The sequence below is a fragment of the Caretta caretta genome, chromosome 23, assembly GCF_965140235.1.
Source record: "Caretta caretta isolate rCarCar2 chromosome 23, rCarCar1.hap1, whole genome shotgun sequence".
Classification (NCBI taxonomy): Eukaryota; Metazoa; Chordata; order Testudines; family Cheloniidae; genus Caretta; species Caretta caretta.
In genome coordinates, this window is record NC_134228.1 from 5,582,536 (window position 1) to 5,606,935 (window position 24,400).

Sequence of the window (24,400 nt, forward strand, 5' to 3'; positions counted from 1 at the left end):
GGGGGAGTATGAGCAACCCCAACCCCCCAGGGTGGTCCCAGCAAGGACAGGGAAAGAAGGGAGGGTCCGGTGGGGTGGGGTGAGCGGAACATAGGGAGAGCCAATCCCGACCCCCCCAACCACATTGGGGGAAGGGACCCCACCCTGCACCGGAAGGACGAAGGAGACTGTCCGTACCCCATCACCAACCCCGCCAACATCCCCCAGCTATCAGGATCCGCCCCAATTGGGGCCAAGATCCAGCCAGCACGACAGCCTGGCTCTCTGATCCAGACACGGCTCCAGAGCATGGGGCAAGAGGGGGGAGGAATTGGGGGACTGCCCCCTGCCCCATTTGGTTGGCTTCTATTGCAATCCCCAGTGTCACCCCTAGGGGGCAGATTTCCCCCAGCACCATTAAGGGGTGGACAGCATGAAAGGGAGATTCGCCCCTCCCCACACCCCAGGGCAGGGCTGGTCAACTCCCCTCCCTCATGCACCCCAATATTTTTTTGGAGGGGAAGAGGCTTAAGGAACAGAAGGCCCGGTCTGGGGGGCAGGGCTGAGGTAGGTAGCATTCTCTGGGCCCCGGAGGGGAAGGCGAGCAGGTGAGTGTTGCTGGTGTGGGGGATGGCGGGGAGAGGCAGATTCCTCCCCCCGGAACGGGCTGGGGTTGGGTTTGGTTCTGTTTGTCCCATCTATGGAGTGGGAGCGTCGGGTGGGGGCCCGACCCATCAGGTGGCCTGGTCCAGCTCCCCCAGGAGCTCTTCGCCCGGCTGGAAGTGCCCGCCACTCTGCTCCAAGGCCTCATCCTCACCGTCGTACAGGGCCAGCTGGGAGAGCGCTGGACCATCCACCACGAAGGGCAGCATGTCGCCCAGCAGGGCTGAAGGGGGTGGGATGCAGGGTGTGAAAGGTAATGGGATGGGGGTGGTTAGGAGAGGACAGAAAAAAAAGAGGGGGTGGGGATTAATCTCATGTGGCAGGGAGTTCCACTGGTTAACAAGGCAGGCAAAACAAAGAGTCACAGCCAAAGCGTGCAAGGAGCTAGCCAGTAAGTGTGCTGCTGCCATCTGCTGGATGCAGCCAGAACTGCTCGATTGTGCATGCCCTGCACAATCGTTACGGTTGATTCTCCCATAGCCCCAGAGGCAGGGGGCCAGGCTGGTCCCCCGTGGGAGCAGCATCTGCCGTGACTTTAGCTAGGGCAGCAGGTCCCTACCCTCCCGCATCGGGGCAGCAGTGGCTCCCCGGTGGGGGCTCAGGAAGGAAATCCATCCTGGGGGAGAATCTGCAGCGAGGTGCCTCCTGGGGGGGACAAGATGGGCTGTGGGTGGTCGGATCTGCTGCCCTGCCCCCCGGGGATGCCCCAGCCTCCCCCACTATGACTCAGACTGAGCCCCACCCCCACGCCGTGCGGCACTCACCCATTGGTTCCTCCAGGGCCAGCAGCTTCCGTCCTAGCACCATGCTGCCCCGGGGGCCCCCGGCGTTCAGCCCCTCCTCCACACTCAGCAGGAAACCCTGGGGGGTGGGGGGGTGCAGCTGAGAGGACAGGAGATCACCCAACCCCGTCCCCCCAATTCCCATAGGCTGCCCCCCACCCAGCCTAACCCCAATCTACTCCCTCCCATCCCATTCCCCCACCCGGCCCCCTTCCCAAGCACTCCAACCTGACCCCTTACTCCATCCTTTCCCTGATACCCCTGGCCTGCCTCCCACCCACTCTGCCCCATGTCCCTGAATCTCTCAGGCCAGTTGTTGTCCTCCACCCCAGTGCCAGGGCACCAGACGTACCAGGTTAAGGGAAGGCAGCAGGAAGCTGTCGGGCTCGGAGCCATGGGCACGTTTTAGGGGCGCCGCCTCCAGGAAGTCAGCCCCTTCCTCCTCCAGGTTTAGCTCCAAGGCCCTGGAATGTGTGGGGGGAAAGTGGGGCATGTAAGAAGTTGGCTGGCACTGAGCTGGCTGGATGGACCCTCCCTGCTCACCTCACTCCTGGTGCAAGAATAAGGGCAGGGCAGCTACAAGGAGACAAACCTCACAGGGACCAAAGGAAGCAAAGAATTTACCTGTGGGACTCCTTGCTGCAGGAATTTACTATAGTTAAAATATGGATGGGGGGGTGCCAGGCTACATGGGCGCATGGGTCTGATCTGGGGTGGCAGAGATGGGGAGATGGGGGGATACCAGGTTCATGGCCCCTGTGGTTCATTCCCCACCCCATCCCCTTTGCCCCACCCTCTCACCTCTTCCTAGCCCCCAGGTGTGAGGCTGGGTGATCCCTGTGGTTGACCCCTAGGGGCGCTGTCGGTGGCGACGCAGGCCCTTCCAGCTCCATGGGCTCCTCCTCTGGGGGCTGGAGGGACCGGGGTTGGCTCAGGCTGGTCTCGCTGCCCCAGCGGGGCAGGCCGGGTAGGTCAGGTTCACGAGCAGACACCCCATGGAAGCTGCTGGAGCGAGGACGCAATGGGGGCGAGGCAGGTGGTGGCGGGGGACCTGTTCCCCTGGTCGCAGCAGGATCACCCCGTTTCTCGGCCAGCCATGGGGGCTGGTCGGTGCTGCTGAGCTGGAAATCGTCGTCCATCGAGATGTACGGAGCCAGCATCTCCAGGTCGAACCCTTCGTAATCCTGCAGGGGGAGTGTGGCATTAGCAGCCCAGCACCAAGATGCAGCCACCTCTGGGGTGAGGGCATATCAGCTGTTTATAAAGGGATCCTCCACCCAGCACCAAGATGCAGCCACCTCTAGGCCAAGGCACAGGGGCTGCTTATATAAGGACTGGGGTGGGATCACGTGAGGATCCAGGAGTCAGTAAAGGTTTGAATCTCAGGGGTGACTCCCTGGCTGTGTCCAGCGGGGCAACCGTCTGCCTGGGGGGCAGGGGAGCGGGGCCTGGGAGCCCCAGGGGGACAAAGTCCCTGGCAATAGGGGTGGCTGCCCCCTTCCCGCCCCCAGTACCTGCAGTGCCGTCTCCACGGCCTCCTGGGTGGAGGCGAAGAGCTTCTGAACGTTCTCCACGTCAAAGAGCAGCTCGGCCTTGGGGGAGAAGGGGAACAGGGCTGGAGGGCGGGGAGCCAACTGGGAGCCCCCTCTTCATGGCACCTGGCCCCCGTTCATGCCACCCCGGTCCTTGTCCCGCACTCCCCCAGCCCCATTCCCTTTCCTGCAGCCCTCTCAGCCCTTCCCCCTACAGACACAGCCCCACAGCTCCCCAGCGGTGCAGCCCCACCCCCACTCCACTCCCCTGATAGACCCCCTGCAGCCCCCATGGACACAGCTCCCTGCCCCCCATTCCCCCCCGGACGCAGCCCCCCCCACTTCCCCTGCTACTCCCCCACTGACACAGTCCCCCTACAGCCCCCTTTGCCCCTTGCTGTCCCCGTCACCCCCCATTCCTGCAAACTCCACCCCCATCACCCCTGCTGCCCCCTAGAAGCACAGCCAGCCCCCCATTCCCTCACTAACCCCAGACACATCCTCTGCCCCCCCAAATGTGATGCAGCCCTTCCCCCCATTCATAAGCCCTCCCCCTTTTCTCCCCTACTAGCCCAGCCCCCTTGTTGCCCCACAGCAGGCTTCTTACCGGGGCGGCACTCTTGGCAGAGTCCTGGGGCGGCAAGCCGGCCTCGGGCGGGCGGGGGGAGGACTGTGCCCGCGGGGCCCCCTCCCCGTTGGCGCGGGCTCCAGGCGGGTCGAAGATGGGCCCCAGCAGCCGGTGCAAGTCGGGGCTGCAGAACCGGCGCGGGTCACGCTGCAGCTCCCCCTCGCTCACGTGGGCCGGGCGCAGGAAGGCCAGGAGCCGGGGGCCGTGCCGCTCTGGGGGGAGCGGAGGGTCACGGGGGCGACTGGCACCCGGCTCTCTGAGCAGTGCCCCTCACACCCCCCGGCCCCCCCAAACCGCGCCCCACCTGTCACCCCGCCCTCGACACCCTACCCCTCGCCCCACCTCTGCCGGCCCTCCCACCCCCCACTTGCCCGGCACCCAGAGACCCCCAAACACCGCGCACCACCTCTGCCAGCCCTCCTGCCCCCCCAGCCCCCTTCACTTTGCCCCAGCACCCGGAGACCCCCAAACACTGCGCACAGCACCCCACCTCTGCCACCCTACATGCCACTACCCCAACACCATACCCCACCCCTACTAAATCCCAATATCCTGCCCCATACCCCACCTCTGCCCCCTGCCCACCTCTGATGCCCCACCCCCACCACTCCAACACCCCACCCTGCCCCACTACCCTAGACACCCTGCCCCGTGCCCCACCTCTGCCAGCCCTGGCCCCCTCCTTCCTACCCCAGAACCCGGAGACCCCCAAACACTACACCCCATCTGTCACCCCGCATCCCACCGCCTCAACACAATGCCCTGCGCCCCACATACCCCCTGCCCCGGAGACCCCCCAAACACCCCGCCCTGCCCCTACTACCCCTGATGCCCTGCCCCGTGCCCCACCTCTGCCCCCCTAATCCCCACCTCTGCTGCCCGACCCCCACTACTGCCCCAATGCCCTGTCTCATGCCCCGTCTCTGCCACCCGCCCTCCACCTCCAACATCCCACTCCCCACCGCCCCGAAACCTCGCCCTGCACCCCATCTCTGCTGCTACAAACCCCACTGACACCCCATCCCATACCCGACCAACCCCCCCCCACCCCCACCACTCCACCTGGCTCACTCCCCCGGCCTCCTGGAGAACCAGCACACCCACCCCATACCCCACTCCCCTCAGGAACTAACTGGAGCGCGATGGGCTCCCCTTTCCCATGCTCTGTACCGAAGCTGAGGTTGAGGATGGTCTCCCCGGTGTCTGGCTCTGGTTCCTCGGGGCTCCCATTGGCCTGGCGGGCAGGGTCGGGCTCCGGGGGCAGGCGCCGCCCCTCACCCTGGCGTTCGGTCTGCTCCAGCGACAGAACCACGCCCGTCTCCTCCACCTGGCTGTAAGGGAAACAGAGTGGCGGGGGGAAGGCAAAGGGCGCTGTTTCCATAGGTGTCAGGGGCCAGCAGCTCACACCAGCTCCAGCGCTGCAGGACGCAGTCGGGGGCACTCTGCTGTGTCTCATGGCCCCTATACTGCCGGAATCTGATGGGGATTCTCTTTCAGCTCCGCTGGCGCAAGGCAATCTGGGTTCTGTCTGGGGGAGGCCAAGTGGCCAGAAAGTACCCAACCGCAGGAGGGCCAGGAAGCCGCTGGTTTGCTACAGCTCAGCTCCTACCAGCACAAGTAGGGGATATGGACCGAGCTGGGCCCAGTGTCACCTTCATCCCAGCTGAGTCGAGCACCCCCCTACCCTGAGCTGGCTCCTGCATCACCCTCCCCGGCTGAGCTCCCACTGAGACAAGTCCAGCTGGTCCTTGGAGTCAGCCCCCGAGCCCCTCCATCCCAGCATCAGCCCGCCCATCTCAGCTGGTCCCAATATCGCCCCCGACCCTGGGCTGAGCCAGCGGGGGCCATACTGAGCAAGAGTGGCCAGGTGCTGGGTGGTCCATGACCCCGCTCTCCTCAGAGCTGCTGCACGTCTCTGGGGGGCCCCGGGACACGACTCCACCCGCATCCAACAGACGGGCCCCTTTCCCCCCCGGCCCAACATCCCGGCCCCTCCCACCTGAGGACGAAGTGGACGCAGACGACACTCTCGGGCTGGGAGTTCTTGCTGTTGGAGATAACAGTGGCCTGCGTCTGGGCCCACAGGTAGCCCCCGCTCTTGGCCAGGAAGCGGTACTGGCCCGTCACCACCTGCCCTTTGCTCAGCACTGCGGGGAGGAGCGGAGGGGTCAGAGCCGCCCACGGGGAGGGACTGGACAGAGAGACAGACGGAGAGAGAGATGGGACAGGAGGGGATGGGACAGGACAGAGAAATGGGATGAGACAGGAGAGAGACTGACTGGGACAAGGCAGGACAGGATGGGAGACACAGGCGGAACGGGACGGGGCAGGATGGGACAGGACAAGACGGGAGAGACAGGACAGGACATGGGACGGGACAGGACAGGACAGGACTGGGCGGGAGAGAGAGGGAGAGACAGGACGGGACGAACACAGAGAGAGAGAGGATGGACAGACAGATTGAGAGAGACGGCATGGACGGACGGATGGCGAGAGATGGGGGGCTGCAGGGAAGGAGGCTCTTGCACTGACGGGGGGGAGGGGGGGCGAATACCAGGCTGGATGGGCCATGGTCTGACTGAGGGGTGTGTGCCCCAAGCTAGATGGGCCCATTGGTCGGATCTGGCACACCATCTCCCATATAATAGAACGCACTGGCTCGGAGGTGCTCTTTCGCCCCCTGCTGGATGCATTGGGAACTGCTCAGCCGTGCGTCATAGCCCCAGGACTGCTCACAGCTAATGGGGAGTCTCCTTTAGCTGCAGCGGAGGAGGGGGGCATTCGGAGCAGGAGGCTCCGGGGCTCCCTCTGCCGTTGCAGGGGCCGCAGAGGACGGGGGCGGGGGGGAGGCTGGAGGTCACTTACGGGTGTGGATGCTTTTGCTGACGGCATCGGAGTCCAGGGCGTGGATGTACTCATAGATGGAGCAGCCCAGTAACTCGTCGGGCGTGTACCCCGCCACCTCCGCGATCCTGCCCGGGAGACCGGGGGGGGTGTGTGTGTTTCCAATCAGCAAGACACCCCTCCCCCCATCCCGGCTGGATCCCACGTAGCTCTGCGTAATCCCCCGCCCCCAACCCAAAGCAACATCAGGCCAGGGGTTCCCCCGGCACAGGGGTGGTGCCCCAGTACCCCAGAACAGTTGCCACCCACAGAGCCATTGTAGCATCAGAGCGCTGGGGGAGGGGGGACTTCAAGTGGGGGGCTGCGAGAGGGAGAAAGGTGGGGGAGAGGATGGACAGAGAGGAGCAGAGGGGACCCTTGGGTGGGCCAAAGAGCAGCATGAGAGTGAAGAGAGGGGACCCCAAGAAAGAACCCCCTCCCTCCAGGAGAGCAAGGTGGGGGAGGGGGAAGCAGTGGGGGTGGATCAGGGCCTCCCAAGGCCAGAGTTGTGTCCTCGTGGGGGTGGGGAAGGAGCTTCTTGTGGGGTCAAGGTGGGGAAAGGAAGGGGTCCCTGGGGCAGGGCTGAGCCCTCAGAGGTGGGGATGGGGAGGGGGAAAGGTGGGGGAGGAGAAAGCATGGGGGGGAGGGGCCCCTCATGGGGATGGGGACCCCTATGGGGCAAGGATGGGGGCAGGACCTCTCATGGGGGCAAGGATGGGATGGGACCGCGTGAGAGCCGGCTCCCTCATGGGGCGGGGGAGGGAAGTGTGAAGGCAGAGCCCCCAGGAGGGGCGGGGCGAGGGCGGGGCCCCCGGCGGCCACGCCCCCTCACCTCTCGTCACAGTAGGTGAATTTCATGTCCATGCTGTGCTGGCTGAGGAAGGTGCTGCTGTCCAAGGGGGTTTCGATGTTGGCGGGGTGGGGGATGGCCTCGCAGATCAGCACCAGGCAGCGCAGGGGGGGCTCCGCGTACCCCTCCTCTCCCTCCTCCGGGCCCTCCCGCACCGGGGTGTAGGACCGCAAGTGGCCAGCACAATGCAGCACCTGGGGGGAAGGATGGGGGGGTGGCCAATCAGAGCCCTCTTGCTCCAAGCTCCACCCCCAACACTCACAAGGCTCCGCCTTGGGACACCAAGCTGGGGGGGGGGTCTAGAATCCTGTCTCCATGGCGATCCGCCCACCGCTGTTCCAAAACCACCATCCCCCAGTAACTCTCCTGCTGCTGCTCTAGAACTCTGTTGTCGTAGCAACCCCCGGTTTCTCTTCTAGAACCCTGTTTCCATAGTGACCCACCTGCAGTTGCTCCGGAAACCTGTATCCATGCCAACTTCCTCCACCCTATTCTAGAACTCCGTTTCCGCATTCCTCTGCTGATCTAGAACCCTGTGTTCATTGCAACCTGTCTACTACTGTTCTAGAACCCCATTGATGCAGTAGTTCCTGCCGCTCTAGAACCCTGTTTCCATAGAAGCCCACCTACAACTGTTCCAGAAGTCCGTATCCACGTCAACAGCCCCCACCCCATTTCAGAACTACCTTCCCATAGTGCCCCCAGCAAGTCCTCTAGAACCCTGTTTCTGCAGTGGCCCATCCCCCACTGCTCCAGAAACCTGTATCCATGCCCACCTCCTCGGTCCCCATTCTCATCTCACCCAGTGTGGCTCTAGAACCCCGTTTCTACAGCTCTAGGCCGGTCGCTGTTCTGGAACCCTGTTTCCACAGTGACCGACCACTGTCCCAGAACCATATATCCATGCCGACCCCCCACCCCGTTCTAGAACCCCATTTCCATAAGACCCTGGTACTGTCCTAGAACCCTGTTCTCACAGCTGCTTCAATACTGTTTCCATAGCAACCCTTCCACTACTGTTCTAGAGCTGATTTCCATGGAGCCATGGAATGCTCCAGAACCCAATTCCATCCCCCCATCCCCCAGCTGTTCTAGATCCCCCCCCCCGCATCCCTCACCTTCCAGGTGGCCGACTTGAGGTTGACAGTGCGCCCCCTGCTGGTCAGGGTGCTCTTCATGCGCAGGGAGAAGCTGCGCTCGGTCTTCACGTCCTTCTTCTTAGAGAAGCCTGCGGCAGGGGAGAGGGCAGGGCAGTGTTAGGCGGTGGCGGAGGCTGGTGCCCGTGGGGGGGGGCAACTGGGGGGCAGGGACGGGCAGTGGAGGCTGTGGGACTGGGGGTAATCACAAGAGTGGGGTGAGTGTGGGGGCGGTTACAGGGGCCGTGTGTGACAGTGGGGGTGAGAGGTCAGGTGTTGGTGACTGGGGCTCCAGGATGGGGAGGGGGCAACTACAAAGGGGAGCTGATTGGACAGGGTGCATATGGGATAGTGGGGGGCTGGGGGAGAGCACTCACCCTGCCGGGGGCTCAGCACATCCTGCAGCTCCTCCTGGTCACAGGGGTGGATGAAATCGAAGACGCTGTGTCCAATCAGCTCCAGCTGGGGGGGGGGTCAGGGGAAAATCACAGCCAGTGTTGGAAGGGGGGGGGGGTCACCCTATGCCAGACCTGCCCCCTGGCCCCGGCTACACACTCAGCGCCTCCCCCGCGGGCCCCTGCATACCCAAGCAGGGCGATGGATTAACACTCCCCCCGCCCCCACCCCCCTTTCCCACCCCATCCCCAGCGGCCGCGAAGGGGATCCCAGAGCGGGGATGGGGATGGAGCCCCCAGCCCTGCTCCCTGCCGATGGCGGGCGGTGCCGGCTAAAACCCACCCACCCACCCACACTCACCTGGGTCAGCCCCAGGTGCTTGCTGACGTTCTCCGACAGGTAAGCCATGTCGCCCTCCTCCGTCAGCACCATGACGAAACCGTCCAGGGCCTTCAGGTAACAGGCGTCCACCTGCTCCGGCTGCCCTCGCCACTCCTCTGCCGGCCGCAAGCACAGGGGTCAGGGCGGGCCCCCCGCCCCGGGGCAGCCGGGGCGGCAGGGCAGGTTCCAGTCTGCCCCACAACGCTCCCCCAGTGATAAGAGGCCCCTGCTGCCCTACATCAGGGGCCCATCCAGCCTGGTATCTCTCTCCATCCCCGGACCCCTGGGCCCCTCCAGCCCAGGCCCAGTAATGGCCAATCCCGGACACCTCCGCACCAGCCGAGTCTCCCCCACGATGCCCGGAGGGGACGGGATCCCCTTCCTGACCCCGACCCCACCGGCGCCCTGAAGCCTGCGGTCCCATCGAGCCCACCCGGCTGCGTGGGAGCGGGCAGAGCTGTCCGCTGAGCCGGGAACGTCCCGGCACCCAAAGGTGGGGAGGGGGCTCACCCGAGGTGATGAGCTTGTGCATCCGCAGGTAGCTGATGGTGAGGCGCATGATGGAGGCCTTGTCCAGGTGGGCACTGACCCCCCGGGCGAAGGGCAGGGTGTGGGCAAGCTGGTAGAACACTTCGGTCTCCTTGCTCCTCCGGCATCGCGCCGCGTCCCGCGACTTCTCCTTGCGCAGCTCCGTCGCAGACCGGCTGCTGAGGGGGGGGGACGGGGGGGGGGACGACAGGCCGCCAGGTCAGGGCACCTGCTCCGTGGGGATGCACGTCCCCCCCCCCCCCCCACGCCACCCACATGCAGGCCACACACACCCCAGGCCCCAGAGCGAAGCAGGACGCCTGGGTTCTACCCCGGCTCTGGGAGGGGAGTGGGGTCCAGTGGTTAGAGCAGAGGGCTGGGCACCAGGACTCCTGGGTTCTATTTCCAGCTGTAGGGCTGACTGGTTTGACTTTGGGAGGGGCAGGAAGGCGCCATGCTCTGATCCCACTAGCCCCCCCCCCCAACCCCCACGCCAGACGCAGCTCCCCTCACCCATGATTGTACTCAGCCAAACAGGGTCACCCAAAATCCCATTCACCCAGCTCCTCCCAGGGCCCCTCAGAATATCCTTGTGGGAGAGGGGGGACAGAGCGGGGGGCCAGGGCAGCCCTCAGCACAGAGACACCCCCCAGAGCCCCTGCAACCAGGAAGCCCCCAACACACACCACCCCCCAGCAGCTGCAGGGTTGCTCAGAACCAGGTCCCGCATGGGGTTAATATTAGGAGTGGGGATCAGAGGAGGGGGCAAAGGGAGATGTGGGGGAACCTCGAGGGGAGGGGGGCAGTGTGTGGGGAGGGGAGGGGAGGAGAGGGGAGAGGAGTCTAAGCCAACTATGCATAGGAAAGAGACTAGGACCATTCCCCCCCACCACACACACACACAATATCCCAGTGCCCCTGCCCACTCCCCACACTGTGCCCACCCAAATATCCCACCACCCCCTTCCCACTCCTAACCTGAGCGCCCCCAATATTCCACAGCCCCATTCTTACTCCCCACCCCAGCACCTCCCAATATCCCAGTGCCCCCTGCCCACTCCCCATCCTGTGCCCCCCAATATCCCACCACCCCTTCCCACTCCCAACCCCAGCATCCCCAATATTCCACAGCCCCTTCCTACTCCCCACCCCAGTGCTCCCCAATATCCTAATGCCCCCTGCCCACTCCCCACCTCTGTACCCCCAATATCCCAGTGCCCCCACCCACGCCTCACCCCAGCACCCCCAATATCCCACAGCCCCCTTCCCACGCCCAACCCCAGCACCCCCCAATAGCCCACAGCCCCCTTCCTGTTCCCCACCCCAGCACCCCCCAATAGCCCACAGCCCCCTTCCCACGCCCAACCCCAGCACCCCCCAATAGCCCACAGCCCACTTCCTGTTCCCCACCCCAGCACCCCCTGCAATATCCCACAGCCCCCTTCCCACGCCCAACCCCAGCACCCCCTGCAATATCCCACAGCCCCCTTCCCACGCCCAACCCCAGCACCCCCCCAATAGCCCACAGCCCCCTTCCCATGCCCAACCCCAGCACCCCCCCAATAGCCCACAGCCCCCTTCCCACGCCCAACCCCATATTCCCAAATATCATGGTACCTGCTGCCCACCCCTATATCCCAGTACCAGTCCACTCTCCCCAGCTCCTACCCAAACCATCCCCCGTCTCTGTGCCCCCGGCATCATTGGTGCAACTCCAGCCTGGCACCCCCTCCTGCCTGGCACCCCCTCCTCTGGCCGGACCCTCCCACAATCCCCGGACCCTCCCACAATCCGCGGGGCCCAGCTGCCGAGCCCGCCCCCTCTCTGTCGGCCCGTGAGAGAACAGCCTGTTCTGCCTCTGTCCTTGGCCCTTTGCCCACTTCCCACCCCACCCTGGGAGCCGGGCGCCCGGGGAGAACGCAGGGCTTTGCCAGAGGTATCAGCATCTTAGCCGCCAGCGACGTGCCACGGGGTGGGGGGGAGTGGGGGGACATGTTCGGGGCCTGGCTCGGAGCCAGCTGTGGGCACAGGTGGGAACCTGGTACAAGGGGGCGGCACAAGCTAGCCCCCCAGCTGGGGATGCTCCAGTGGGGAAAGGTCTAAGCCACGGAAGGGGGCTAGAATCTGGGGGGGGCAGTGTGGGGCAGGAGGGCACCGAGCCCTGCCATCGGGGGGAGCCGCTCACTCATGTCCCGAGTTGCAGAGTTCTCTGTCCGACGGGTACCGCGGGGCCCTGGGAGGGCAGTTGCAGGAGTGGGGGCTCATTGGGGAGGGAGGCATGGCTGCAAGCTTCCTCACAGCAGTGCCCTGATGCCTGTCCCAGAGCAAGCGTGTGCAGGGGGGGGAGGGGGGATTGAGATGTGTGGCTGTGAGCTTCCCCACAGCAGTGCCCTGACACCTGCCCCAGATGAAGCTTGTGTGAGGGAGGGAGCATTCCACCCAGCCCATGTTATGTTCTGGCAGCTGTGAGTTACCGCACTGGGCACGTGACAGCAGGTGGCCCAGCCCCAGGAACACACAGCTCAGAGGCCGGGACACTCGCCCTCAAATGTGTGTGCCCCTCGATTTCACACCCTCACTGCAGGCCAGGGCTCAGCAGGGAGCTTTGCTTCTCAGCATGGGCTCAATGCTGGAGCTGTGAGCTTCCCCGGAGCAGTGCCCTGCCCAGCACCCAGTGTGGGACCCCAGAGCTATGAGCCTCCCCAGAGCAGTGCCCTGTCCGGCACCCAGTGTGGGAAAAGTCCTTGGGTGGGTTAACCCACTTCTCCACCATTTGCCCATGAAATACAGCACCTCTGCCCCACGCCTCCCCCCACGGGTCCTTCACTCCCCATAAAAGGGCACCTGCCCCCCCCCGAGGGTACCCCAGATTTCAAAATCACACACATCCCCTCAAGTCACGCCTCTCCCTTCTGCCTCATAGCACAGACCCCCGCCAATCACAGCTCCTCCCGTCCCCCCACGGCAGAGACCCTCCCATCACACCTCCCCGCAACACAGACTCCCTAAATCACAGCTCCCCTCCCTCCACAGCAGAGCTCCCCTCCCCTCCCCTCCCCCGCGTGCCGTCCGCACGTGCACTTGGCAGCCTGTCCAGGACACCGTGTTCTGCACACCGGGCTGGGTGCCAGGCCTGGCTGCCTGGAGCTGCGGGAAGGGCAGGGGGGTGGGGGGTGGGGGGGAGCTGTCAGCCTCCAGCCCAACCACTCTGCTAACCAACCCTCCCCCCCAACCCCAGCAGGTCCCTTCCAACCAGCTCCACCCTCTTGGGCAGGATCACCCCCCACTCCGGGGCAAAATCCTCCCCTCCCCTTACAGTCTACAGCCACCCCCTGGGGGGGGGAATCGGCCCCTACAGCCTATTCCCCAGCCCCCCTCCTCAAACAATATAGCCCTGGGCAGGGGTCTTTTATGTTGATCAACCCCCTCCCACCTCCCCCAGCCTGCTTGGCCTCTTAGACCCTCTCCAGGACCCCCTTTCACCTGCTCCCCCCATCTACCCCTGAGCGAGCAAAAAGCCAGAGCCCTCGGCCACTCTGGGCTGGGAGCGTTCTGTCCCCGCTGCCCCACCCGATGGGGCGCAGTGCAGTGTGGGGGAGGGGGCCCTGTACCTGAGGCCTCCCAAGGGCTAAGGGGTGTGAAGCCCCACTGCCCCCCTCATCCAGCAAGGGCTGGCACCACCCCCTTCCCTGCCCTCAATCACCCTCAGCACCTGCCCAGCCCCCTCCCCTCCTGGGGGCAGCAGACAAGGGTGGGGAGACACCCCCCCTCCACCGGCACAGGAGGAAGGTGGTGCCCTGGCCAGTGAGAGAGCCAGCAGGAGGGGGAGGAGGAAGCCCCGCCCGCCCTGGCAAAGGGCACATCAACTCCAGCCACAGCAGGAGACGGACCCTTTTCCCCTGCTCCAAACGAGAACGGAGAATCCCCATTAGCTGGGAGCAGTACAGGACCTATGACACACGGCTGTGCAGCGGCACGCACACACACGTACAGCATTTTAAGGACTGGTTGGTACAGTGATCCCTCACCCAACACTGAAATGCAGCCACCTCTGGGCTGAGGCTTGACAGCTGTAACCTCACAGCAAGAGGAAGAGACCGTGCTGGGGCACTGGGGCCAGCACTGACTGGGAGGGGAGAGCATCCCCTACTGAATGACCGATACCACGTCACACAGCCGACAGAGCATCTGTCCTGGGTTTCCCATCCGATCCCGTGCCACGCCCAGCCCCATGCAGCCCGTGCCCGGGTGCCAAGCCAACAGCACGAGCCAAGATGGCCACGGGCCACGTTGCTGCATCCCGGCGGTGCCGGGAGCGGGAGGGACGGCTGGCCGACACTGGCAGGCAACACAACCTTTCCTCGGCCCAATTCCACGGCCCAGCCGACGGAGCCAAGAACACTGCGTGGGAATGAATGACACTGAGCCAGCACCAAACTGGGTCAGAACCAGACCCAGCTTAAAACAAGCTCCAAGCCAAAGCAGAATCGGATCCGAACCAGACCCAGATCAAAACCAGATCCAAGCCGAACGAGAACGAGAACCGAGCCGCACCCAGAACCAGAGTCAGCGCCTTCTGGATCCCAAACCCAGCTCCCGGCCCCCTGGATACGTTATCCAGCGATGGGGTGGGGAAAGGAGCACTGGCTGTTATTTTCATTTAAGGGCAGCTCGGCTCGGAATTTGCCACCCAACCATTCACCATTCAGGGCACCCAGTGCGTCTGGGCTGCCCCACCTCTGTCTCAGATAAGGCAGGAGCGAGGTCTAGTGGTTACAGCCAGGAGGGGCTGGGAGTCAGGACTCCTGGGTTCTCTCCCAGCTCTGGGAGAGAAGTGAGATCTCGTAATGGGGGGAGGGGTAATTAAGAATCCTGGGTTCTTTCTGCTCTGTGACCTTGGGAAAGTCCCGTCCGTCCCCCCAACTCCCAGCTCCCCCCATAGTCGGGGGGTGCCCTGTACCCACGGGAAGCCCTCCGCTAGGGAAATGTGGCTGGGCAGAACTGGGATAATCCTGGGAAGGGTGGGGGGGTCTATTGGGGGGGGTTAGCCTCTTCTCTGGAGGGGCAGGGGTCTGGCCCTCCACAGACAGCACTGGTGCCAGTGGGGGGGGAGGGGGCTGAAGAAGTCCTGACCCCTGCTTGCCCGGCCCCCCGCCCCCCCTCCCGGCCCTTGGCAGGCAGCCCAGAGGCCCCTCTCCCGGCTGGGCCTACGTGAGCGGGGCGAGGGGAGGGGCGGGGGAGGCAGCGGCCAGGCCAGGGCCTTTTCCTGTTTGCTGCTCCCAGGGCCCAACTAATTTTGGCTGGGGAACAGGGTGGTCCCATAGGGCGTCCCGGCCGGGCCTGAGCCCCCCATTCCCCCACCCGCCCCCCGCCAGCAGGGGGCAGGGACCAGACAGGGTGAGGGAGTTTGCCCATCTGGGGGGGGGTCAAGCCCCTTTGCTGAGCTGGAGGGACCCCCCCCACACCTCCTCCCTGCTGGGTTATGGGGCACACATTGAGCAGGGGGAGGGGACCCGGTGTGGGACATAGAGGACAGGGTGGGGGCTGCGACATGGGACAGAAGCGTGGGGGGAGACAAACTGGCAGGAAAGTAACAGGGGACAGAACTGGGGGGGAGTGGGAACCATTTACCCTCCCAGAGACACCCCACCCCAAGTGACTTCCTCCCACCCCTTGCTGGGCTCCAGGGTCAGAACTGGGGGGGCAGTGGCAAGGGGAGCAGGAGTCCAGACCACTGCCCCCCCACAAGTGACCTGCCCACCCTCCTCCGCTGCTCCCACCTGCCAACCTCACTGACCCTCACCGAGCTCCCTGCCCCCAGGCCCAGCTCTGCCCAGCGGGAGCTGGGCCCGGCCAACTGGCTTGGATGCCAGGCCTCGGGCGCCATGCTGGAAGCTGGAGGCGTTGGTTCATGGAAACTTCGCCAGCCCTCCGGCTGTGGGATTGGAGAGGGGGGTCAACAGAGGACCCGACTGCCCCACAATCGTACACGCACCCCACCGGACATGGAGATTCATGCGGAAAAGGGACCCAGAACCACGGGCATTTTTTAGTGCCCATTACACCAAGGTCTCCAGCTCTCTGGGCTCAGGACTGCAGGGACGGCCTTGGCAATAAATACAGGTCTAGGAGACCGGACTTCTGGGCTCTATCCCCAGATCAGGGAAGGGAGTGGGGTCTCGTGGCTGGAATAGGCGGGATGGGCATCAGGACTCCTGGGTTCTAACCCCAGATAAGAGAGTAGGGTCTAATGGTTAGAGTAGAGGAGGCTGGGAGACCGGACTTCTGGGCTCTATCCCCGGATCAGGGAAGGGAGTGGGGTCTTGTGGCTGGAATAGGAGGGCCGGGCACCAGGACTCCTGGGTTCTATCCCTCACTGGGCGATCTCGGGTGTGTCCCTGGGAGTGATGACACTGAATCAGGAAAAGCACCTTCCATCAGAGGGTCACAAAGAGCTGGATGGAAAAGATACACCCCCCCCCGTCCCACCCCCCCCACCCCACCCCCCGGCAGATGGACACCAGCCCGTCCTGGGGCGACTCCCTGCAATTTCCCCTTATATTTTAAGGACAGAAGCAGCCACCAGGGGGCTGAGCAGCTGGTCCAAGCGGCAGTACCTCCACCCCCAATCCTGCCCCCTGCTGGTCACTCCCGCCGACAGAGCCCGGCACACCCACAGCAACGCGATCCCGTTAACCTTTCCGCTAGGAGGTTCTGCAGAGTTGGGAACAGTGGCACAGACAGGGGATGGGAACTGGCCCAAACGTACACGGCTGCAGAGCTGGAAACAGAACTCAGATCCCGCCCCCCCTGCTCTAACCACTAGACCCCACTTCCCTCCCAGAGCTGGGGAGAGAACCCAAGAGTCCTGACAGCCAGGTCCCCTGCTCTAACCACTAGACCCCACTTCCCTCCCAGAGCTGGGGAGAGAACCCAAGAGTCCTGACAGCCAGTTCCCCTGCTCTAACCACTAGACCCCACTTCCCTCCCAGAGCTGGGGAGAGAACCCAAGAGTCCTGACAGCCAGTTCCCCTGCTCTAACCACTAGACCACACTCACCCACCTACCCTGCCAGCCAGAGAAAAGACCCAGAAAAATAACCTGCCTCTCGAATTACACGCCACCCAGATGGCTTCCCAGGCTGGTGCTGGGCACAGCCACAGGTGTGTGTGTGGGGGGGGGGGGGGGAGCAGGATCTCATGCAGAGTGCCCGTAGCTCAGTCTGCAGCGCCCCAGAAGTGTGCCAGGGGGGCAGGGGGAGATCACCCCTCTGAACTTGCTTCTTGATCATCCTTGCTACGTGGCTCCCCGCTTCCCGCCAGATCACACCCTGCCCCCTCCCAGCCACCCCCCGGGCCAAGCTGAGCTCAGAGAACGCCACCGGCTTCGGTCCAGTGGCACAAGCCCAGCTCTGGTGGCAGAGAGATGCCCGGCGACGCCGGGGTGGGACCCAGCTCAACAGCAACGCTGGGGGCCTCCAGCGGACAGTGAGTGGGGTAGGGGGGACAGGAGAGAGCGTGGGGGGGAGGGGGGCGAGAGAGCGCGTGAGCGAAGCAGAGCGTACAGAGGAGAAAAGGCAGGGGATGGGTGGGAAAAGGAAGACAGGAGAGAGGAGAAGGAAGGAAGATGCTGGTGAGATAGGCGAGGGGTGCTGGCGATGCCACAGTGACTCACCCCACAGGTGCCACTTCCGCGCCAACATCCTACCGAGTCGCCCCGTGGGCCCCGAATGCCAATGCCTGCCGCCAATCCCCTCCACTAGCCCCGGATCAGCACCGCCCCGATCAGCAGGACTTGGCTTCTCCGTATGGCACCAGAGGGCGCAGCTCCTCCCCCCCCCACGTCACGGCTTGGCACCGGGCTGGAACATGTGATGTACACACACACACGTGGCGCGCTCCCCCACCCCGCGGGCAGCCGGACAGCCACCTTACGCGGGGGAGGAACCCAGGAGGGAAGGAGTCAGCTGCTTGGGGTGCGATGCAGGGGCTGGACCAGGCTTGGTGCCAGGCGGGGGCATCCAGCGAGGGGAGGAGGAAGCTGTGCCCCAGAGGATATACACCCAGTTCTGTGAGTGCCACAGCGACCCAGGAGAGCACGGCGGGCAAGGAGCACCCCCTGTGCCAACCACTCGGCGGGGGGGCAGGGAGGGGCAGGAGAACAGGGCACCGAGGAAATATCTCCCAGCTCCGTGCCCGCCGTGAGGGGGCACCGTGCAGAGGCGGAGGGGGGAGCATCCCGGGGGCAGACAAGGGTGCCAGCCACAGGAGCAGGGGGTGGGATAGCCAAGTGCAGCTTGGGCACAGTGTGCCACCCTGACCTTTGATCCCAGGGCTGGGAAATCCCCACCCCAGCCAAGAGGGGGCAGCACAGAGGAGGTTGGCACTCGGGGCTTCCGGATTTCTGCTGCAGTCCAACCCCAGGGGTCTCAGCCACAGCCATCCCCCACACCGGGCGGGGCAGTAGTTCCTTGCATGCCCCACCCTAGCTTGGCAAGGGTTACAGAGACACCAGCAGGATTTCAGAAGGGGCCAGATCCCCAGCTGGTATTGACCGGCCCTGCTCCATTGCCATGAATGCCCCTTTTCCCCAGCGGTCCAGGAAAAACTTTGATGGCGACCTCCGATCCCAAAGAAACAACAACCTGACACACCCACCTGGCACGCAGCCCACTCCCAGCACAGCCCAGCACCTCCAGCCCGACAGCCGCCCTCGGATAACTTTGTTCATTAAAGGTCGGGGCAGCTGGAAGGCAAACTTCGGGGCTGGCCGCCCCCCACTCAAGCCCCGGACCCGCTCTCATCTCCGTAAGCTGCAGAGACAGTCCCGGGACGCAATCCCCGCACCAGAGATCCAGGGAAAGCTCCGATCCTCACACCAACCTCACACCCTCCAGCCCGTTCCTATAATGGAGAGGAAACCGGACACCCAGCCCCTGAGACCCAACCCACCCGCCCCACCCCCAGCGGTTCTGATCCAAGTGCTCAGACGGGACAGCGATGGGGAGGGGTATGAAGCCGGGTAGAGTAAAGCTCCCCTAGCCATCGCCTGGTTGGGATCAACCCCAAGGAGGTTAGCCGCACCTTTGCTCAAGGGAGTGGCCATTCAAGGCCAAACTGCTCACCTAACCCCTTCCAGCACCAGCTTCCCCGCCCCCGGAGATCTAGGGAAAGTTCTGATCTGGGTCCAAACCCCCCCCTTCTCTGAAGGAATCGGAGGCCAAGTGCAGCTCAGGTAGATTTCAGCCGCAGCCCCCAAAGCGCTGCCTGGAAATCAGCAGGGTTTAAAACTCCAGCAAAACTCAGTCCCAGGTTCAGCGCAAGCCTGTCTAGACCCAGCCCCCGCCCCGCACTACCCTGGCCCCGCAAGCGTGTCTAGACACAGCCCCCGCCCCACACTACCCTGGCACCAGAGAGGTCCCTGCTGGGATCAGACACCTGTCCCCAAGGCTCTCAGGGAGGGCGGAGCGGACTGCATCTCTCTTCTCCCCCAGCTCTCCGCGCACAGCACCCCAAACCCCGATTACCCCAAGGGGGGGCGGCTCATGGAGAGGCTCAGGGCAAGACTGCAAACAAGGAGAGTGTGTGGTTGGGGGGTTGGTTTTTTTGCGGGGGGAGGGGGGATCTGCTCACACCCACTCCCTCCTCATGCCCTGGCTACAGAAGCTGGTGAGCTTGGCCCTGGAGATGAGATGGGGGGGGGGGACTACCAGCCCATTCCCCCCCCCCATATTAGCCGATCAGACGTGGCACAGCTGTAGCTTCTGCTCAGCTGGGTGCATCCCTGCCGCCCCCCCTCCTCAAACGATAACCCCCCCAAACCCCTCCCCCCCACACATACACTCCCCTCGGGTGAAATTCACCCGCTGACGTCACAAGGAGCCAAACTTTGGCATTATCAAGTCATCGCCCCTCCCCCACCCGCAATCGACCTCGTCTGCAAAGACTCGCCCCCCCAATCCCCCCCCCAAACACCCAGAGAACTCAATGCAAGCCGGGGGAGGGGGCGCGTTGTGACTACTGCCCCACTCCAAGTAGAACTGGGGGGGGGGAAAGAGGGGAGCGTCTCTCGCCAGCCCCCAGGACCAGCATTGCAAAAAAGCGGGGTGCCATTTCAGACAAATTCCGGGGGGGGGGAGTTGTGTGCAGCCTCAAGAACATTATAGGTGATTATCTTATCTCCTGCATAGCCGGGGGGGGGGAAGCATAGAGACCTATGAAAAATCCGGGGGGGACTGCCCCCCATAGTAAAAAAATCCCCTCCCCCCCCACTGCACTGCGCCCCCTGCTTGGGATCTTGCTGACTCGGCAGTTCCCAAGACCCCCAGGGCTGGGGGGCAGGGGCTGTATCGAGCCGAGCCAGCCCGGCTGCAGCCCCCACTAGGCCCCGGGCCCCCAGATCGCCCCGCCTCCGGCGCCTCACGGGTTAACCCCGGCGTGCCTGGGCAGGGGGTGCCCCCCAGTACCTTGCACACTGGAGGCTGCTGCTCTCCATGGCTCGGCTCCGCAGCGCTTCCCTTTGCACCGCTCCGTCCTCCCCCACCAACTCCGGGGAAACCCACTCCCCTGCAAGCTACTCCCCCTCCGCCGCCCCTCCCCCAGCCGTGCCATTGGCTCCCCCTTCCCCCCCGGCCCGGGGCCCCCTCCCCGCCATGCAGCCCTGGCACACTCGCAGGGCCTTTGTGCTGCTGCGCGAGGGGATTGGGCGGCGGGGGTGTCACTCCGGGGCCACCCGCTCCCCCCGCCCCAGCTGCTGGCAGATGGCTGGCCACGGGAACCCCTCCGCCGCCGCCGCCGGGAGCTGCGGGCCACGAACCGGCCCCGGGCCAATCCGGAGTGACCCCCGGCTGCAATGGGGGCAGGGCCGGATCCTGCTCTCAGCTTTCCTAGGGTCAATCCGGAGCCACCCCCCAACTGCAGTGGGGGCAGGGCCAGATTCTGATCTCACACCCCCTCCCGCCTCCCCTAGTGTCAATCCGGAGTCACACCCAGATTGCAATGGAGTCAGGTCAGACTCTGATCTCAGCCCCCTCCCAATTAATCCGGAGTCACCCCGCAACTGCAATGGGGGGGGCAGGGCCAGATTCTGATCTCACCTCCCCCGTGTCAATCCGGAGCCACCCCCTGACTGCAATGGAGTCAGGTCGGACTCTGCTCTCAGTCCCCACCGGGTTAATCCACAGTCACCCTGCAACTGCAGTGGGGGCAGGGCCAGATTCTGATCTCAGCTCCCCTGGGAAACGGGTCAATCCGGAGTTACCCCGTGACTGCAACGGGGTCAGGCCAGACTCTGATCTCAGCTCTCCCAGAGGAAATCTTGAGTCCTCCCCAGGCTGCAGTTAGGGTTTGTCTACACTTAAAAATTAATTCGGATTAAGGTAGGGTGTGAATTTAAAGGGGAATAGGTATTCCTGAATAACTCCATATGTGGATGCTCTTATTCCAGATGAGGGGTGCCCTTTTCTGGTTTAGCTGAATCCACTTCCAGAACAAGGCAGGAACAAGATTCTACACACAGAGTGGCTCTGGATTAGCTCCCTGGGTAGACAACCCTTCATTATAATTATTATTAATCATGTTTATTGTAGCAGTGCCTTGGGACCAGCCAAGATCAGGGCCCCAGACACACACAGGACCAGATTCTGATCTGTTACATTGGGTTAAATTCAGCAAAGAGGAGGGAGTTATGGCCCAATTTGGATTCTCAGTTACACCATCTGGCCTCCCTGCAGTAGAATTAGGGCTTAATCCTGATCTGTTTCCCTGGCCATAGACCAGTGCAATTCAGAATCAGTTCTGACCCAACTGGGAAATGCAGTGTGATCTCATTAACATCAGTGGAGCTGGAGCCTGATCCTGCTCTCAGTGACCCAGCCGTAAATCTAGTGGGAGTCACTCTGGATTTATAACAGTGTAAACTGAGACCAGATTGACCCAGGAAGTTCCTGGCTACAGTAGAATCCTTTCCAGGTCCAGGGAAACTGGGTCAAGTAAAATCCCCTGAAGGTATCTTTAAAATGTGATCCATACAGCCAAGGCTAATCACATCCCGGGAAGTATGTGTGGGCCCATGGTCCCTGACACAGTCCCCAGGCACTTCAGTGTCATCCTACCTACGAGACAGAGAGGTGTCGGGGATGTGTCCCCCAAGGTTGACACACGTAGACCCCAAAACCACAGCACCACGACAAGTGTGTGTCATCCCCAACATGGTTGAACCATGCAACGCAGAGGAGACCGACACATGTTGTAACCATGTTCCCATGATGTGTGCATACATGGTGACCCCAACATGGCTCGGCCCTGCAGTGGGGATAGGGATGGAGCCTGGGTCTAACCCTGTTCCCGTTTTGTCATTGCACCAAAGCCACATTCCCCTCCCAGAGCAGGGGATGGAACCCAGGAGTCCGGGCTCCCAGACTCCCTGCTCTACCCACCAGACCCACTCCTCTCCCAGAGCTGGGGGGCAGCTCTAGAGTTGGATGGAAATTTTTCATGGAAAGGTTTTTTTTCTATTAAAAAAATGCCGTTTTTGTTGACATGGAAACTTTTCTAAAAACATGGCACTGCCAATTAAATGTCGGGGACGTGCAACTGGGAATAACGCCCCCCCCCCCCGCCCATGGGTCAGTCACAACCGGGAGGGCTATGAGGCTCATGATGGGGAAGGGACGTATCTCCCAAGTCAGGACCAGCACAGGATGCTGAGCCGGGCAGGTGCTAAGCCACAGAGTGCTGCAGCTACCAAACTCTCAGGGTTGCACCCGGAACCCCCAGGAATCCGCGACCCCCCAAGTCACAGCATCAGCTCTGTGCATGGCCTATTGGAGTTGCATTGGGAAAGTGACACAAAGGCTGAAATCCTGGCCCCCATTAAAGACAATTTTGGGATCTAGTGATGAGATCGGGGGTGGGGGTGGGTGGGCGCGACTGGGAGTCAGAACTCCTGGGTTCTCTCCCCAGCTCGCAGAGGGCAGTAGGACCAAGGAACAGAGCCGTTGACACCTAAGCCACTAACTCTCTAGATGACTTTAGGACAAGCCACTTCCCTGTCCCATGCCTCAGTTTCCCTCCCTGTGGTTGTTTAGGTCTTTAAGGGACCCCATCCTACTCCTATGACTACAGCAGTAATTGAGAGACCGATCATCCCGTTGTGCCCAGCAGGGGGCAGCGCCTTTACTCTGAGGAAAGGGGGTGGTCGAGAGAAGCCCCGATTGAGCAGGGAGTGGACCGAGCTGCCAGGGGCTGGAGGTGGGGGTTGAGCCGTCATCCCCCTGGGGATACCGGGGTGAGGCAAACACCCCCGGCACACACTGGCAGCATGTCCACACTGTTCCCCCGCTTTACTGGGGGACCCCAGAGTGGGGCAGGGGGCCAAGGCATTTCCCCTCCTCCCCCTGCCCAAGGCCTTGGGGCTGGCTCATCCCGGCTCTGGGGCAGCTACCGGCTCTTGCTCCTCAGCAGGGCCTGACCAGTGGGAGCCAGGCACACCCTGAGACCGGAGAACCAGACCCTGACTTCAGGGTGGGGGGAGTCCAGCCTGGGGGGCTGAGGTCTTTGCTGGAGGGGGCCAAGTTGTCTGCAAAGCCCTTAAAGCTCATCCCTCCTGCTGGGTTTGTGCAAGAGGCGCCCCGGGCCTTCACCCCATGCCTGGGGATCGAATCGGGGTCTCCAGCTCTGAACTCATAAGCTGCTCTGCTTGAGCTAAAGAGCAAGCCCTCCCAGCTGCCAGGGGCTCTGTGTGCCCCCCCATTCCCCCTCTCTCTGCCAGGGGCTCTGTGTGCCCCCCTTCCCCCATGCCAGGGGCTCTGTGTACCCCCCATGCCCGCTCCCTGTACCCGGGGCTCTGTGTGCCCTCCCTTCCCAGTCCCTCTGCCAGGGGCTCCGTGTGCCCCCCCATTCCCCCTCTCTCTGCCAGGGGCTCTGTGTGCCCCCCTTCCCCCATGCCAGGGGCTCTGTGTACCCCCCATACCCCCTCCCTGTACCCGGGGCTCTGTGTGCCTCCCCTTCCCAGTCCCCCTGCCAGGGGCTCCGTGTGCCCCCAATCCCCCTCCCCCTGCCAGGGGCTCTGTGTGGCCCCCCCTGCCAGGAGCTCTGTGTATCCCCCTTTCCCCCTGCCAGGGGCTCTGTGTGCCCCCCATTCCTCTTCCCCCCATGCCAGGGGCTCTATGTGCCCCCATTACCCCTCCCCCTGCCAGGGGCTCTGTGTGTCCTCCCTTCCCCCTCCCCCTGCCAGGGGCTCTGTGTGCCCCCCCTTCCCCTTCCCCCCTGCCAGGGGCTCCTTGTGCCCCCATTCCCCCTCCCCCTCCCAGGGGCTCTGTGTGCCCCCATTACCCCTCCCCCTGCCAGGGGCTCTGTGTGCCCCCCCTTCCCCCTCCCCCCTGCCAGGGGCTCTGTGTGCCCCCCCATTCCCCCTCCCCCTCCCAGGGGCTCTGTGTACCCCCCATTCTCCCTTCTTTTGTCTTTCAGCATGTCCACACTGTTAAGCTCCATTGGGAGGGAGAGCAGCGCTGTGGGGTCGGATTGTTGAAGGGGAAGGTGTTGATGGCTGCACAGTTGCAGAGCTGGTTGAAGCTGCTACCTCTGCTAGCCAGATGGTGGGGCCCCAGGGGGCCTTTTTTTGCCCCCTTCCCTGATTTTCCC

General features: G+C 63.5%; 1 protein-coding gene across 2 annotated transcripts; it reads right to left on the reverse strand.

The window, feature by feature from the left end:
- Positions 1 to 353: 353 nt before the first annotated feature.
- HIF3A (hypoxia inducible factor 3 subunit alpha) lies at positions 354 to 20,329 on the reverse strand. 2 transcript variants are annotated; one of them, XM_048833154.2, is made up of 15 exons: positions 20,224 to 20,329; positions 9,741 to 9,934; positions 9,210 to 9,346; positions 8,831 to 8,915; positions 8,436 to 8,545; positions 7,300 to 7,511; positions 6,450 to 6,556; positions 5,584 to 5,731; positions 4,755 to 4,915; positions 3,564 to 3,796; positions 2,939 to 3,016; positions 2,226 to 2,608; positions 1,777 to 1,888; positions 1,407 to 1,503; positions 354 to 865 (listed from the first exon to the last, which is right to left on the reverse strand). In XM_048833154.2, exons 1-15 carry the CDS (start codon positions 20,250 to 20,252, stop codon positions 714 to 716), a joined length of 2,238 nt encoding a protein of 745 aa, XP_048689111.2. In that variant the 5' UTR covers positions 20,253 to 20,329; the 3' UTR covers positions 354 to 713. The 2 variants fall into 2 exon arrangements, with proteins under 2 accessions (XP_048689111.2, XP_048689110.2); XM_048833153.2 differs by lacking the exon at positions 20,224 to 20,329 and adding an exon at positions 18,416 to 18,650.
- Positions 20,330 to 24,400: the final 4,071 nt, after the last annotated feature.